The sequence below is a fragment of the Globicephala melas genome, chromosome 11 (assembly GCF_963455315.2).
Source record: "Globicephala melas chromosome 11, mGloMel1.2, whole genome shotgun sequence".
Lineage (NCBI taxonomy): Eukaryota > Metazoa > Chordata > Mammalia > Artiodactyla > Delphinidae > Globicephala > Globicephala melas.
This window is the reverse complement of record NC_083324.2, coordinates 11,759,447-11,776,152: the sequence shown is the minus strand read 5'-3', so window position 1 is coordinate 11,776,152 and position 16,706 is coordinate 11,759,447. Positions and strand designations below refer to the sequence as shown.

The 16,706-nt window shown below is 40.6% G+C and overlaps 1 protein-coding gene across 3 annotated transcripts in view; it reads right to left on the bottom strand.

Annotated features, from left to right (window-relative positions):
- The window catches only part of SUMF1 (sulfatase modifying factor 1), a 112,717-nt gene extending 107,288 nt beyond the window's left edge, over window positions 1-5,429 (bottom strand). For all 3 annotated transcript variants that reach the window (XM_030867776.2, XM_030867779.3, XM_030867778.3), the window contains exon 1: window positions 5,150-5,429. In XM_030867776.2, the coding sequence (XP_030723636.1) occupies window positions 5,150-5,419 (270 nt within the window). In that variant the 5' untranslated portion in view covers window positions 5,420-5,429. The remainder of the gene's footprint in view (window positions 1-5,149) is intronic.
- Window positions 5,430-16,706: the final 11,277 nt, after the last annotated feature.

Here is a 16,706-nt window from a genome sequence, read left to right as displayed (position 1 = left end):
TTATCTATCTATGCAGGGCTTACCTACCTATATCATCCTGTCACTCTACTGACACTAATCATAGATGAAATGGCATTAAAGTTCCTTCAAGCCCAGGGATTTCATGATTCTATTCAGCCTCAGTTGTCACATCTGTAAAGTGGGGGATAATATCTCACAGGATCCTGGAGAGGATAAGATACAGCAAAAAGACTGCTTTCCAAAGGTTTCTTTAAAAAGTAACTCATACCCTTAATTCCCCTGGCAGTTTCTCAATATTGTAACCAACAAAAAAAGGTAAAAGATCATTCCAGAAATTGTTACACGATGCCTAAATGTGTAAAGCGCTTGGAGGATACAGACATTAAAACAGGTCTAAAAAATTGCTTCCCGTGTAGAAAGAGATATCAGACAATTACACAAATAACACTACTTTACAGAAAATATACAAGTTTCCATCAGACATTGACAAAATGCTATGAGAATTTAGAGGATAGAAACACCACTTCTTCCTGGAGGAAAGGGGTCATAGAAGAGATGGTATTCAATCGTGTCTTGACACCTGGGTAAGCATTACCCGATGAAACCATCCTCAGACAGGAAACTGACTGACTTTACCCACATATACAGAGATACCACGTACAATTTTATTGTCTCATGATCTTCAATGCCTTTTCAAACAACTCTTTTAAAAGATACATGGAGATTAAAACATTTTGATACCTTTTTATAAAATAATAAGCTGTACAGAACATTGTTAGAAGAGTTTTCTCAAGGAGCATTGTATAGTTTTTAACCAGAGGGAAGTTAAGTAAAATTTGAAAATATCTATATTGTTTCCCAGACAATTCTTACTGCCATAACTTTCTGGTGAAACCTAAATTCCTTGAGGGTAAAGCCCAGTGCTATTTACTTCTCTGTAAATAGCACTTGGCAAGTGTTCATTAAATTGATTAAAATATTTTTTAAAAAAGACTCACACCTAAAAAGTGTTACATTAAAAAGGGTGAAAATGTCACCCCCAGAAACCTTAAACTACTTACATATCCCAGAACACACCATGCACTTGTACAATGCTTCATTTGTACCCATGCTATTCTCCTTCTCGCAATGTCCTTCAATCTGCCCTTCCATCCCTAACTCCTGAAAATGTCTCCTCCAAGGCCTAGCCTAATGTGGTCTTTTCTTTGAGCACTTCCTGACTTGTCCAGGAAACAAGAATCCTTTCTTCTTCTCCAAGTGCTTTGTACATACTCCTCCTATAGGACTGTCACTATAGAAAAATGATGCTTGCATATAACTGTGATTGTGTGCGTGTGTGTGTGTGTGTGTGTGAGAGAGAGAGAGTGAGAGAGAGAGACAGACAGACAGACAGACAGAGAGACAGAGAGAGACAGAGAGAGAGAGAGAGAGGTCTACCAACAAGTCAATGCCTTGAGGGTAGGGCATAGGTCTTTCTTTTCTATAAGCCCAGAACACAGGACAGAGTCTTATATAATACGTGTACCAAATAAGTATTTATTGAATTAAACTAAATAAACGGAAAACAAAAATAGATTCAGTACAACCTCAATCCAAATCCCAGCAAGTTATTTGATCAATATGAACAATACGATACTCAAGTTTATATGGAGAGGCAAAAGACCCAGAAGAACCAACACAATATTGATGAGAAAAACGAAGTTGGAGGAAAGACACTATGCAACTTACTATAAAACTACAGTAGCCAAGACATGTATTAGTTAAAGAACACCCAAACATATTAATGGAACAGCGGAGAGGGACCAGAAATAGACCTCCATAAATAAAATCAAATGATCTTTGACAAAGGAGCAAAGACAATACAATGGAGCTAAGGCAGTCTCTTCAACAAATGCTGGTACAACTGGACATCCACGTGCAAAAAAAAAAAAAAAAAGAATCTAGACAGAGACCACTCTTCAAAAGACAATGTCAAGAGATTGAGAAGACAAGCAACAGACTGGGAGAAAATAGTTGCTGATGACACATCTGATAAAGGACTGTTATCCAAAATAAACAATTCTTAAAACTCAACAATAAGAAAACAAATAATACAATTAAAAATGGGCCAAGGACCTTCCAAAGAAGATATACAGGTGGCAAAGATGCTCAGTATGTCAACCAAAAAATGCAAAATTAAAACAACATACCATTACATACCTTAGAATGGCCAAAATCTGAAACACTGACAACACCAAATGCTGACAAGGGTGTGGAGCAACAGGAATTCTCATGCCTTGCTAGTAGGAATGCACAACGGTACAGCCGCTTTGGAAGACAGTTTGGTGGTTTCTTACAAAACTAAGCATACTCTTGCTATATGATCCAACAATCACATTCCTTGGTATTTACTCAAAGGTGTTGAAAATTTTATGTCCACACAAAAAACCTGCACCCAGATTTTTATAGCAGCTTTATTCATAATTGCCAAAACTCAGAAACAAGCAAGATGCCTCTCAGTAGGTGAATGGATAAACTGTGGTACATCCAGACAATACATTATTATTCAGCATGAAAAATAAATGAACTATCAAGCTATGAAAAGACACATAGGAAACTTAAATGAATATTACTAAGTGAAGGAAGCCAATCTGAAGAGCCTACATACTATATGATTCCAACTATAAGACATTCTGGAAAAGGCAAAACTTACGGAGACAGTAAAAAGATCAGTGGTGGCCACTTGGGAGGAGGGAGAGGGATGAAGAGGCAGAGCACAGAAGATTCTTAGGGCAATAAAAATATTCTGTATGATACTATAGTGATGGACGTATGTCGCTGTACATTCATCCAAACCCATAAAATGTTCAACACCAACAGTGAACCCTAATGTAAATTACAGTTGACTCCTGAACAACACGGATTTGAACTGCGAGGGTCAACTTATACATAGATTTTTTCAATAGATACATACTTCAGTACTACATGACCTGCACTTTGTTGAATCCTGGAATGCAGAACCACAGGTATGGAAGGCCAACTGTAAAGTTATACTAGGATTTTTGACCACGCAGGGGGCCAGTGCCCCTAACCCACATGTTTTTCAAGGGTCAACTGCACAGACTTTGGGTGATTATGATATGTCGGTGTAGGTTTATCAATTGTAACAAATGTACCACTGTGGTGGAGGATCTTGATAATGGGCAAGGCTATGCCTGTGTTGGGGCAGTAGGTATATGGGAAATCTCTTTACCTTCCTCTCAATTTTGTTGTGAACCTAAAACTGCTCAAAAAAATAATCCTTTTATTTAAAAAAAGAAAGAAAATTAAGAAAATAAAAGGTTATCACTACGACCATGTATCTCACATAATATTGGACTTCCTGAATTCAGAATAAATGGCTAAGTGTCAGAATTAGACCAAAGTCATCTGCACATGAACTAAAACATCTGAAACCAAGGAAAACAGAGAGACAAAGAACAGCCTCCTAGGAATTCCTTTGTCTTGATAAGAAGTCTACTTCAGGTTCAAGCATTAAGTTTAAGAGTCCTTGAAGGCTTGTGAGCTGTGTTCTCAACAACTGCTAGTTTACTAATAACTTGGGATGCTGCCAAACATTATAGAAACTGAGTGCAAGGGAAGACAAACATAAAATAAATGCACATATACAAAATATAAGTTAATTAATTATATATTTTTCCCTTTATAAAATGAATGCAAGATATGGCCAAAGATGACCCACACAATACTCAGTCCGGACGTGAACCCACTCTAAAGGGATGAAAAATGGATATCTTATAATGATACGTACATCAGATTCTGGAATCAATAGGACATTGGAGCATTTAAAATGAGGAATGTTCAGTACTGGCCAGAAGGTTCTCAGCAAAAGTTTGACACAGACCAATGTACATGCAAATAAGACAGCGCCCCTGTTAGTTACAAAGCAGATAACCAGAGGGCTTTCCCTGCAGGAGGAGGGAGAAACTGATTATCAATTACCATTCAAGTTATAGAGGAACTAAAATCAAGTATGGCCAACACACACTACAACTGTAACCAAGGCTCCCCACAACACAAAAGATAAACACTAATAATGCAGGGAATCCTCTGAGGAACAACAGGAAACATTTTAAAGGCCAGTGATTATACAGGATGGAGAAACAATGAGAAGTCCAGCTACCAACCTCCTAACACTCTATACCCAAGTCACAAAATTATAGTCCTGACTCCCCTCCCTCTCACAACCTAGCTGGGGAGAGACACCAACAGACAAATATCTTCAGTAATGGTTATGTCAGAGCAAACAGGTACAACTGCGGCAGCATATGGAAATACTGAAGGGGAAGGAAGGAAAGAGGTCAGGTAAGGCCTGCAGGAGGATGTTACCTCTCACCTAAGAACTGAAAATTGGTCAGAATTAACCCACAGGAAAAAAAAAAAACTTGGACAGAAAAAGCTGGAAAGGGTGTACTAGTATTCAAGAAGAACTTTGGGAGTCAGCAGATCTAAGTTGTTTTCACAACCATACCAATATGCAAAATACCTGGAATGGTAAGAACTAAGGAACAGTTACTGATTTTTTGTTTTAACTAAGAACTAAATAATAGTTATTATTAATGTTATTATTTACATATCCTAGCACATAAAACATTCAGGCACTGTGCAAGGTATAGATAAACGATAGTAATAAAACAACTACTGTTTACTTAGTCTTTCCCATGTACTAAAGTGCTAGGAATAGCAGAATAAATAAAACAAGTCCTTGTCGTCAAGAAGCAGAGTCTACTGTCAGAGACTACTGATAAGTAAACAACAAGGTTAGAGACACTGACACCCAGTGTCCTGATTCCTTCACAATCAATGAGAGGAACGCAGGACTTAAACCCACATCTATCTGACTTAAAATTCTGAGAACCTCATCAAAAACACAGGGTGCAAGAACGAGGAAGCAGGAGATAAGAGGTAAGAAAAGGAAAGACAACTGTCCTCAAACCAAACTCCCTAATGCTCAGCATTACGCAGAGCCCCAAGACCCACCCGTTTCGGAGGGCGGAAGAACTTCTCAACAAACTGGATCTGCAAGTGCGCGATTTGGCAATGTAATGATAATCTTTACTTGCCTTCCTCCAACCCCTGGCCTTACCCATCCCAACCCTGTCGAGGAACCCGGCGCCCCCCACCCGTCGTTAAGGAACCAAGAGAGCACCTTGGTGGGCGGGAACGGTCGCTCTCCGGCTACCGAGCCTGGGGCGTTCGCCTCCCGCGAGTATCGGTGCGCGGCCGCCGAGCTGCCATGGGCCCCGGGCCGCTGGGGAGTGCCACAACCGCACGAGCCCGCGAGGGACGCCGCGCCCGCCTCGGCCCCGACCTCTTCGCCCCCCGCCGCCCGGCCCAGCAGCAAGACCAGAGGCAAAGAGAGAACGAGACCGAGCCCGGCGCCTCGTCCTCCAGCCGGCCCTAGCGCGGGCGCAGCCATGTTTTCCCACTAGCCATGTGACCCTTTGGGTCACGTGGCCCCGCCCTCCTTAAAGGGGCCAAGCCCTAGGCTGACTTCAGTGTCCCTAAGAGTTGCCCTCTTTCCACCTCTCTCCAGGTACCTCTCCTTTAGAGCCTTCCTCCTTGGCTCTCCTGACGTGAAAACAAGAAAACCCAAAAAGTCTTGGCCTTCCGCAGCCTGTGCGCCCCATTATTATTTTTAGGTTGAAAAAATTATAATCGAGTTTATTGAGCATTTGTTGTGTGCCAGGCAATACACTAGGTGAGCACTTTATTTTTTGAAATCTCATTTAATCCTCACGAGGACCCTGAATGTTGAGTGCACAGAACAATTAAGTGATCTGCCCAAGGTCACAAGGCAAATAAATGTCAAAAGACGAGATTTAAACCCAGCCACACTGCGTCTCTAACACATACCTTCAAACCCTGAGTTTTAAATCATTATGCTGTAATGCAGGCAATTCAATAAGCTTCCCTTAACAGGAAAATGGAAGATGAACGTGTTGAAGGACACCTCACCAAGGGATACAGTTAGAGAAATCCCTACTGTGGCTCTCAAAGTGTCGTCCCAGACCAGCAGCATGAGCATGACCCGGGAACTTGTTAGAAATTCAATACTCAGAATGTCTGGGGACAGGACACATCAATCTGTGCGTTTAACAAGTTCTCCAGATGATTCTAAAGCATACTGATGCACACTAAAGTTTGAGAACCACTGTTTCATAAGACCCAATCTCTTCAGGGGGAAATAAAAGGCAAAAAAAAACCAGAAAGAGGGGGGACCTATAGATTAAACATGACATCTCACACAATTGTAGTATATATGAATCTTATCTAAAAAGTGATTCAAACCTACTGATCTCAAATTTTTTAGGTCAGAGAAATATGGCCACTAAATCAAGTTATGATATTTGATAAAATTAAGAATTACTGTCAATTTTGTTTTTAGTTTTTTAAGAGTGATAATGGTATTTGTGGGTATGTTTTTTAAAAGAATCCCTTCCTTTGAGATATATGTATTGAAATAGATGATAGATAGATAAAAAGACATGCTGTTGCCAAGGAGTTGCTTCTCAAAATATGGTGAATGGGGTGATGGCTAGAGATGAAACACAATCGGCCATGAGTTGGTCCTTGTTAAAGCTGGTTTATGGATTTTTCAGTGTTTTTTGTCCTATTCTTTCTAGTTTATGTTTGAAGTTTTTTTAGTATAAAGGAAAGTCCGTGGTGATCATTTTGCAATGCATACAAATAGGGAATCATTCTGTTGTACACCTGAAACTAATCTAATATGTCAACTATATCGCAAATGAAAAAAAACAGGTGAAAAAAATTTTAAGTCCTTCCATACTTGCTATTTTACAGTTTGCCAAGAGCTTTCACACATTTTCTCATTTAACATCACAACCCCTTGGCAAGAAATCTACTATTACTATACCCATTTTACAACTGATGAGGCTAAAAGATCAATGCTTTAACCAAGGTTTTACATGTTAGCTGTGCACAAATATAGATTCCAGGTCAGAGATAATCTTTGTCAGTCTCTTTGCAAGTGTTCAATCTCAGCACAAGCCTGCTGCTCTACCGAGCCCTGAATTCCTTTGATTGATGGTCCTGCTACACTATTAGGCGATAAGCTTCATGAAGGCAAGGATCCTGCCTATTTGTTCACCATTGTATCTGCAAAATTAAGCCAAGACCTGGCACTTAATAAACTCTTAGTGAGTATTTATTGAGTTAATGGAAAAATGAATGGCAGTAATCATGACCTCTTTCCCTTAAAGAGAAGCAAATTGTTGAGAAAATAATACAGATTTTAGACTCAGAAAGAGCTGTGTTTAAAGCCGGCCAATTACAAGAAGCATTCACCTTTCTAAGCCACTATTTCTTCATATGTGAAACGGGGATAATAATAGCACCTTCTTACAGATTTTATGAAGATTAAGTGAGATAGCGTTGTAAAAGTCTTAGCATTTCACAATACCTCAAAAAAAATGTTTGCTATTATTAGCCATCATTATCAAAGATGGAAACTTCGTTGATTCTCCAGGAAGTATCAACCTTCTCTCTCAATTCATTAAATAATTTCTTATTGGTCACTCACTAATCAATGAGTAAGTGGGAAAAAGTGATGAGAAATCCATAGGTGAGAAGGCCATGCTAGGAATCAGAGTTAAAAGTACAGCTCAGCAATCAACTCTACACCAATTAGGGCAATTTATCTAGACTTTCCCTCACGCTCTGACTCCCACTTAAGTTCCTTCTGCTGGTCTTCTTGCCCCTTCCATCTAATGAAGCTAGATGAAAGACCTCAGACCTGACAGTGACTTCTGTGTTCACTAAACAGCAAGACCAGTGTGACTGCAGTAGAATGAACAAGGGGGGGGGGAAACAAAGGAGGTCAGAAAGTAACAGGGGGCCAGATTATGTAGGATCTAGTAAGCTTTTACTCTAACTGAAAGGCAGTGTCATTACATAGTTTTTTGTTTGGTTGGTTTTTTTGCGGTATGCGGGCCTCTCACTGTTGTGGCCTCTTCCGTTGCGGAGCACAGGCTCCGGACGCGCAGGCTCAGTGGCCATGGCTCACGGACCTAGCCACTCCGGGGCATGTGGGATCTTCCCAGACCAGGGCACGAACCTGTGTCCCTTGCATTGGCAGGCGAACTCTCAACCATTGTGTCACCAGGGAAGCCCTACACAGTTGTGAGAAGACATCTCACACTTTTCCTGCTAATCAGGGTCAGTTTCCCTGCCAAGTTATAGGCTCCTTGTCTTGCCTGGAGGTCCCTGAACACAAGGAGTCCAAAGAGCCCTGATAGCAGTCATGGCTTGTAGTTCAATGGGATCATTCCTGTGCGCAGCAAGAGTGTACTCCTTTGAGGACCAGGACAAGGCAAGCCTCTGTTGAATTGCTGAGTGATGCTGGTGCCCCTCTGCCCCGTGCATGCCTGACAGCCTTGGCACCTAGCATCTCATGAGGGCCCTCCCAGGGAATACAGTCCTCAGTGGGTCTTCTGGCCTCTCAGAATAAATCCAAACAGCATTTTTAGTTCCCTGAACTATCAAGTCCTTTCTTCTATCTGCCTCAGCAACCCATGCATTTCACCTTCATTTAGAGTAAGCCACTGCTTTCTCCCAGCTTCTAGATCCACACTAGCAATGAGTCTGCCCCTTTCCCTGGGGTCCTTGCCAAGGTATGAAATCCCAAGTCCTAAGCGAGAACTTCCAAGTCAATACATTCTTGTCCATCCATTCTTGTGTTTTGGGCCCTTAATCAAATACCCACACAGTTCAGGCCCAAGGTTACTCCCCTGGCTTTGGTTCATATGTGCTAGTTAATTCCTTTGTAAAACAGCTTTACTGAGATATAATTCACACACCATACAATCTACCCTTTTAAAGTATATAATTCAATGATTTTTCATATACTCACATTATTATACAACCATCACCACAATCTAACTTTGGAACATTTTTATTATCCCTCCCAAAGAAACTCCAAACCTCATTAACAGTCACTCTTCATTCCCTCATCCCCCCAACCCTGCCCCGGGTAACACCCACTCGACTTTCTGTCTCCATAGCCTTGCCTATTCTGGACATTTCTTGTAAATGAAATCATAAAATATATGGCTTTTTGTGTCTGCTTCTTTCACTTGGAATATTTCTGAGATTCATCCATGTTGTAGCACAAATCAGCACTTCTTTCCTTTTTATGGCCAAAATACCAAATTTAATTCATCCGTTCATCAGTTGATGGACATTTGGATTGTTTCCACTTTTTAGCTATGATGAATAATGCAGCTATGGACAGCGTATGAACATTTGTCTACAAGTTTTGTGTGGACATATGTTTCATTTCTCTTGGGTATAAACTAGGGGTGGGATTGTTTGGTTACATGGTAACTCCGTGTCTAACCTCTTGCAGGAGCTACCAAACTGTTTCCCAAAGTGCCTGTACCAGTTTACGTTCCCATCAACAATGCCTGAGGGGATCTACTTTCTCCATCATGCTAGTTAATTCTTGCATTTCCTTTAGAGTAAAATGTCTTTTCTCCTTTCTGAGGCCCAGCATTTCCTCAGTTTGGCTATACTGGGATTTAACTCTCCTTATAGCCTGGCAGGCACAGAGGAGGTGAGGGCACTGCCTGGGGTGAGGGGGACCTTCAGCTTCTTCCCACGTGGAGGAACTGCTAGTTCTCCAAACTCAATACTAGTTCTCTGCAGGCTCTGGGGCTCAGAGAAGTCTGCAGAGCCACATTTCTCAGGGGCCTCCACCTACATGTTCCTGCCCCATGTTTTGGGTCCCAGGTTTTTCCAGTCTGATCCCTGACTTTAGCATAGGAAACCTGCCGTGGCTGAGCATCCAAACATCTCTGGAGCTCTGGATTCTAACAATCAGATCATTAACCTGACACTCAGCTCGACCTGCTCTTAAACAGCTACCAAAGAGCCCCTTTGGGTCTCACATGTACTTTTTAACTGTTTTTTTAGCTGCCTTTGTTTCTCTTTGTCTCTCTGTAGGATGTCAATGCCACTTGGTAATAACCAGCCAATCCCATTATTCTTGGATCCATTGTTCCTCTACATCTTTCAAATTCCCCAAATCAGCACACTGGTGTAGACGTTCCTTTCCACATGGACATTTTCCCAGGTCAGCACCAGTAAACATTTTACCAGTTGGGCTGCCACCTTGTGCCAGGGGCTGTCCATACCCCACATACCACTCAACATGGGGGTCCTCTGAGGAGGAAGAACAGAGCTGGAGGAATCATGTTCACTGACTTCAGACTGTACTGCAAAACTACAGGATTCAAAACAGTATGGTACTGGCACAAAAACAGACACATAGATCAATGGAAAAGGATAGAAAGCCCAGAAGTAAATCCACACACGTATGGTCAATTAATCTACAACAAAGGAGGTAGGAATATACAATGAGAAAAGACAGTCTCTTCAATAAGGAGTGCTGGGAAAACTGGACAGCTACATGTAAAAGAACGAAATTAGAACATTCTCTAATACCATATACAAAAATAAACTCAAAATGGATTAAGATCTAAATGTAAGACTGGAAACCATAAAACCCCTAGAAGAAAACATAGGCAGAACACTCTTTGACATAAATCGCAGCAGTGTTTTGGGGGGGGAAATCTGTCTCCTAAAGCAAAGGAAGTAAAAGCAAAAATAAACAAGTGGGACCTAATTAGGCTTGAAAGTATTTGCACAGCAAAGGAAACCATCAACAAAAGGAAAAGACAACTTACTGAATGGGAGAAAATATCTTCTAATGATATGACCAATAAGGGGTTAATATCCAAAATATATAAACAACTCAAACAACTCAACAGCAAAAAAAACAAGCAACTCAATTAAAAAATGGGCAGAAGACCTGAACAGACACTTTTCCAAAGAAGACATGCAGATAGCCAACAGGCACATGAAAAGATTCTCAACATCATTAATCATCAGAGAAATGCAAATTAAAACCACAAAAAGGGGTTCCCCTGGTGGCACAGTGGTTGAGAGTCCGCCTGCCGATGCAGGGAACGCGGGTTCGTGCCCCGGTCCGGGAGGATCCCACATGCTGCGGAACGGCTGGGCCCGTGAGCCATGGCCGCTGAGCCTGCGTGTCCGGAGCCTGTGCTCCACAACGGGAGAGGCCACAACAGTGAGAGGCCCGTGTACTGCAGAAAAAAAAAAAAAAAAAACCTACAAAATGATATCACCACACACCTGTTAGAATGGCTATCATCAAAAAGAACACAAATAGTAATGTTGGTGAGGATATGGAGAAAATGGCACCCTCATACACAGTTGATGGGAATGTGAATTGGTGCAACCATTGTGGAAAATAGTATGGAGGGTTCTCAGAAAACTAAAAATACAATTACGATATGACCCAGCAATTCCACTCCTGGGTATACATCTGGAAAAACAATGAAAATACTAATTCAGAAAGATATATGCACCCCAATGTTCATAGCAGCATTATTTACAGTAGCTGAGATATGGAAGCAACCTAAGTGTCCATCAATAGTGGATAAAGAAGATATATATATATATACACATACATATATATATGTGTGTGTATATATATATATATATGTGTGTGTGTGCACACACATATGTAATGGAATACTACTCAGCCATAGAAAAGAATGAAATTTTGCCATTTGCAACAACATGGATGTACTTGGGGGATATTATACTAAGTGAAATAAGTCAGAGACAAATACTGTATGATATCACTTATATGTGGAATCTAAAAACTAAAACAAACTAGTGAATATAACTAAAAGGAAACAGACTCACAGATATAGAGAACAAAGTAGTGGTTACCAGTGGTGAGAGGAAAGGAGGAGGGGCAAACTACCATGTATAAAATAAAGAAGATACAAGGATATATTGTACAACACAGGGAAAACAGCCACTATTTTATAATAACTATAAATTGAGTATAACCTTTAAAAATTGTGAATCACTATGTTGTACACCTGTAATTTATATAATATTGTATATCAACTCTATCTCATTAAAAAAAGATGGGCATCCTCATTGCCAGCCAGGCAGTGGATGACCCAGTCCTCAAATCTCATCTTATCACCTGCTTTCTCAGACCGCTTCTAGTACCAACTCTGTCAGTGTGGTTCACGTCAAAAAGAGATGCCTCCAAAACCAGAAATATAGATCAATGGAAGAGGATAGAAAGCCCAGAGATAAACCCATGCACCTATGGTCACCCAATCTATGACAAAGGAGGCAAGAATAAACAATGGGGAAAAGACAGTCTCTTCAATAAGTGGTGCTGGGAAAACTGGACAGCCACATGTAAAAGAATGAAATTAGAAACTCTCCCAAAGCAAATAAACAGCATACACAAAAGTAAACTCAAAATGGATTAGAGACCTAAATGTAACGCCGGACACTTTAAAACTCTTAGAGGAAAGCATAGGTAGAACACTCTGGGACATAAATCGCAGCAAGATCTTTTTTGACCCACCTCCTAGAGTAATGAAAATAAAAGCAAAAATAAACAAATGGGACCTAATGAAACTTCAAAGCTTTTGCACAGCAAAGGAAACCATAAACAAGACGAAAAGACAACCTTCAGAATGGGAGAAAATATTTGCAGGTGAAGCAACTGACAAGGGATTAATCTCCAAAATATACAAACAGCTCATGCAGCTCAATATCAACAAAACAAACAATCCAACCAAATTATTACAGAATCATTAGAGAAATGCAAGTCAAAACTACAATGAGGTATCACCTCACACCAGTCAGAATGGCCATCACCAAAAAAATCCACAAACAATAAATGCTGGAGAGGGTGTGGAGAAAAAAATGGAACCCTCTTACTCTGCTGGTGGGAATGTAAATTAATACGGCCACTATGGAGAACAGTATGGAGGTTCCCTAAAAATCTAAAAATAAACCTACCATATGAATCAGCAATCCCACTCCTGGGCATATACCTAGAGAAAACCATGATTCAAAAGATACGTGTGCCCCAATATTCACTGCAGCACTATTTACAATAGCCAGGATCTGGAAGCAACCTAAATGTCCCTCGACGGAAGAATGGATACAGAAGATGTGGTACATATATGCAATGGAATATTACTCAGCCATAAAAAGGAACAAAATTGTGCCATTTGCAGAGACGTGGATAGAGCTAGAGACTGTCATACTAAGTGAAGTAAGTCAGAAAGAGAAAAACGAATATTACATAATATCACTTATATGTGGAATCTAGAAAAACAATACAGATGATCTTATTTGCAAAGCAGAAATAGAGACACAGATGTAGAGAACAGACGTATGCAGACCAGGTGGGGAAAGGGGGGTGGGATGAATTGGGAGATTGATTTGACATATATACACTACTGTGTATAAAATAGATAACTAATGAGAACCTACTGTATAGCACAGGGAACACTATTCGGTGCTCTGTGGTGACCTAAATGGAAAGGAAATCCAAAAGAGAGGGGGTATATGTATATGTATAGCCGATTCACTTTGCTGTACAGCAGAAACTAACATAACATTGTAAAACAACTATAGTCCAATAGAAATTAACTTAAAAACAAACAGATGCCAAGATGTAATCAGAAATGCAAGAGATTGATTGTTGGTAACACCTGTGAAAACTAAAGGGACAAGGGAATACAAAGGAACAGGCATTGAAAGCCTCCAGACCGTAATACATATTTGAAACCTGTGAAAGGAAGGAGGCAGGAAGGTGATTGAGCAGGAAAACCTCTCTGTCTCGTGTATTTGAATTGGTGGACTGAGTAAAGCCCTCTCCAGGGTGGGTGGGCATCAATGTTAGGATTTAGAAGAGAAGCTAGGACGGTGATTTTTTATGTTATTCCTTCCTTTCTCTTCCCAAAGGCCCATAAAGCATCTTTTACTTGCCCTGAACTTCTTTCAGTGCACTCTAGCTTCTTCCCATCTTTCTCTCCAATCACCACTGTTCAGGAACATCGGGAATATGAATGGATGGTAAGTTTGGAGAAAGGAAAATGGTAGGCTGTACTGGAATTGTCACGGAGCTTGCCATGCCTGCCTCCAGCATTGCTAAGAGAAAAATGTCCCTCCCGGCACAGGTACAAAGGAGTACAGCTAGCGGCTTGCTTTACAAGAGCCGGCATTTATAAAGTGTCTGAATCAGCAGCATCAGTAGCATTGGGGAACCTGTTAAAAGTGCAAATTCTTGGGCCCCACCCCAAGACCTCCTGAGTCTCAGGGTGGGCCCACCAAGCATTGCTTTAAGTGGTTCTGATGCACAAGCCGGTTTTGCCTGAACTTCCAGTTACAGTTGATTGGACCAGGGATGGCAATGTGACTCAAGCACAGCTAAACCATAGGCTTCTGTGGGGCTGCGGTGGGCTGTGGGGAAAGAGAGAGGAGCTGGGGAAACCAGGTTTCCTCTCTGTGACAGCTGAACGGGAAGCAGTGATACCCTGAGTGTCAGCAGCCGTCAAAGCTGGACAAGGGCTGTGCCACAGTGGTGAGGCCACGAAGTGTCCTGAGAAGGCTAGTGTCCACGACCTCAACACTAGTGCACAACATCATTCGGCTCTGAAGGTGGGAGAGAAGCAAGATAAAACTATCTGCATAAGAGGAAAAGAAAAAAGCAAACAAAATGAAAATTTCTCTCGGTATAAATTTTTCTCATTGACTGCAGCACAAACTAGCAAAACTAAAAAGGCTCAGTTAGGGAATTCCCTGGCGGTCCAGTGGTTAGGACTTGGTGCTTCCACTGCCGGGGCCCAGGTTCAGTCCCTGGTTGGGAAGCTAAGATCCCTGCAAGCTGCTCTGCATGGCCACACACACACACACACAAATTAAAAAGCAGCAGTTAGCAGGCTTTCCAAATCAGTGATTTCACCACACAATGATGCTAAAGAATGCCTAATGAAAGAACCCCGTGGCAAAATGTTTCTGCCTCTTTGGACTTCTCATTTTTACTCTCTAAATATACAGAGGAATGTGTCCTATTTTTAAAAAATACTCTGGAATGCTCATTTTAGATATTACATAAGTTGATAATTATAATAATCATAAGAACTAATAATTCTCGAGCTATTCCTAGGTACCAAGCAATGTTCTAAGTATTTCACATGTTTTAAATTATTTAATGTCAGTTCTACAAGAGCAAGAATCTTCATCTGTTTTCTTCTCTATTGTATCTTCGGTGCCTGGAATTGTGCTCAGCACCTAGTGGATACACAATAAATACTTGCTGGATGAATTAAAGTGGATCATCACATAACCACTGGATGGAGGTGCTGTTATATCCATCTGGCTGACCCTCCTGGCTGTAAAGATGGAAAATCAAATGAAATGATGGAGAACAATGATTCCCAAATTTTTCAACAAGAAGTCAATTGGAAAATAGAAATAAATATATATATAAATATATATATAGTATAAACATACATTTATATTTCAGATGCTCCTACAATAGAAGTTTTACTTTTAATATCCACTTATTTGGAAAATGAAACGTCAAGATGCTGCTTTAAAGGCAGTACATTAGCAAAGGAAACTGTGTATTACATCACATCAGTTCCTGTATATATTTGAAAGGTTTAGAAATATATTACATTTTTGGGCTTCAGGCAATGCTTAACATTTGAATGAACTCCCAATACTTGTAATCACTGGTTCCCCAGGGGTCTGTGGCCCAAAGATTGGAGATCACTGAGGAAGTAATGTCTCTCTGGGAAGATGTGCCTCACGTAGTAGAGAGGTCCTGGCATCAGTCTCAAAGATTAGCTTTGGGTCCCAGCATTTATTTAGGAAACTTTAGGTTTAGTAATTAAGCTTCTACGCGGCTGAGTCTCCTACCTTGCCTACTTCATAATCATATTTTATTGAGACCAAATATATAGGTATAAGAAAGGAAATAAACACTAGCTGGTTTTACTATGGTATCACTTTGATTCTGCAACACATTTCCATATCTCATTGTATTGTTTCTGAATTCTGGTTGTATCTTGTGAGCTAGGGATACGTATAGTATCGTAGTGCTTCCTTTTCCCTCAAAAAGCTTTTTTTTCAAAGCAGGGTATATATTTCAGTAAATGGTCTTGGAATCAAGGAAACATGGCTTTGTATGGTCCTCTAAATAACAAATAATATATGAATTCATTTTCTCTTCTTGTTCCTATCTCTTGGAATTTGCAATTATAGTCTCCGAAAAAGAATGCTGTGCTCTGTGCTACGAGAGAAGACTCTGGTAGGCAGAATAATGGCTCCAGAGACGTCCACGTCCTAATTTCAGAATCTATAAATACATTACCTTATGTGGCAAAAGGAATTTTGCAGATGTGATTAAGTTAAAGTCCTTGAGATGGGGAGATTGCCCTGCTCAATCTAATTACGTAGGTGAGCAGAACACCTCTTGGCTGTGGTCAGAGGGAGATGTCACTATTGAAGAATGGTCAGAGAGATGCAACATTATTGATGTTGTAGATGGAGAAAGGGTCCACAAGCCAAGGAATGTGGGCAGCCTCTGGAAGATTGAAGAGGCAAGGAAACAGATTCTCCTCTAGAGTCCCCAGAAAGGAAGGAATGTACCTTGGTTTTGGCTCAATGAGACCCATGTTGGTCTTCTGACCTATAGAACCATAAGATAATAAATCTGTGTTTGTTAAGTCATTAACTTTCTGATCATTTTTTATGGCAGCAATAGGAAACTAATAAATACATCTTTCAGTTCCAGCATTATCACTAGAGGCAGGCTGGGATTCACA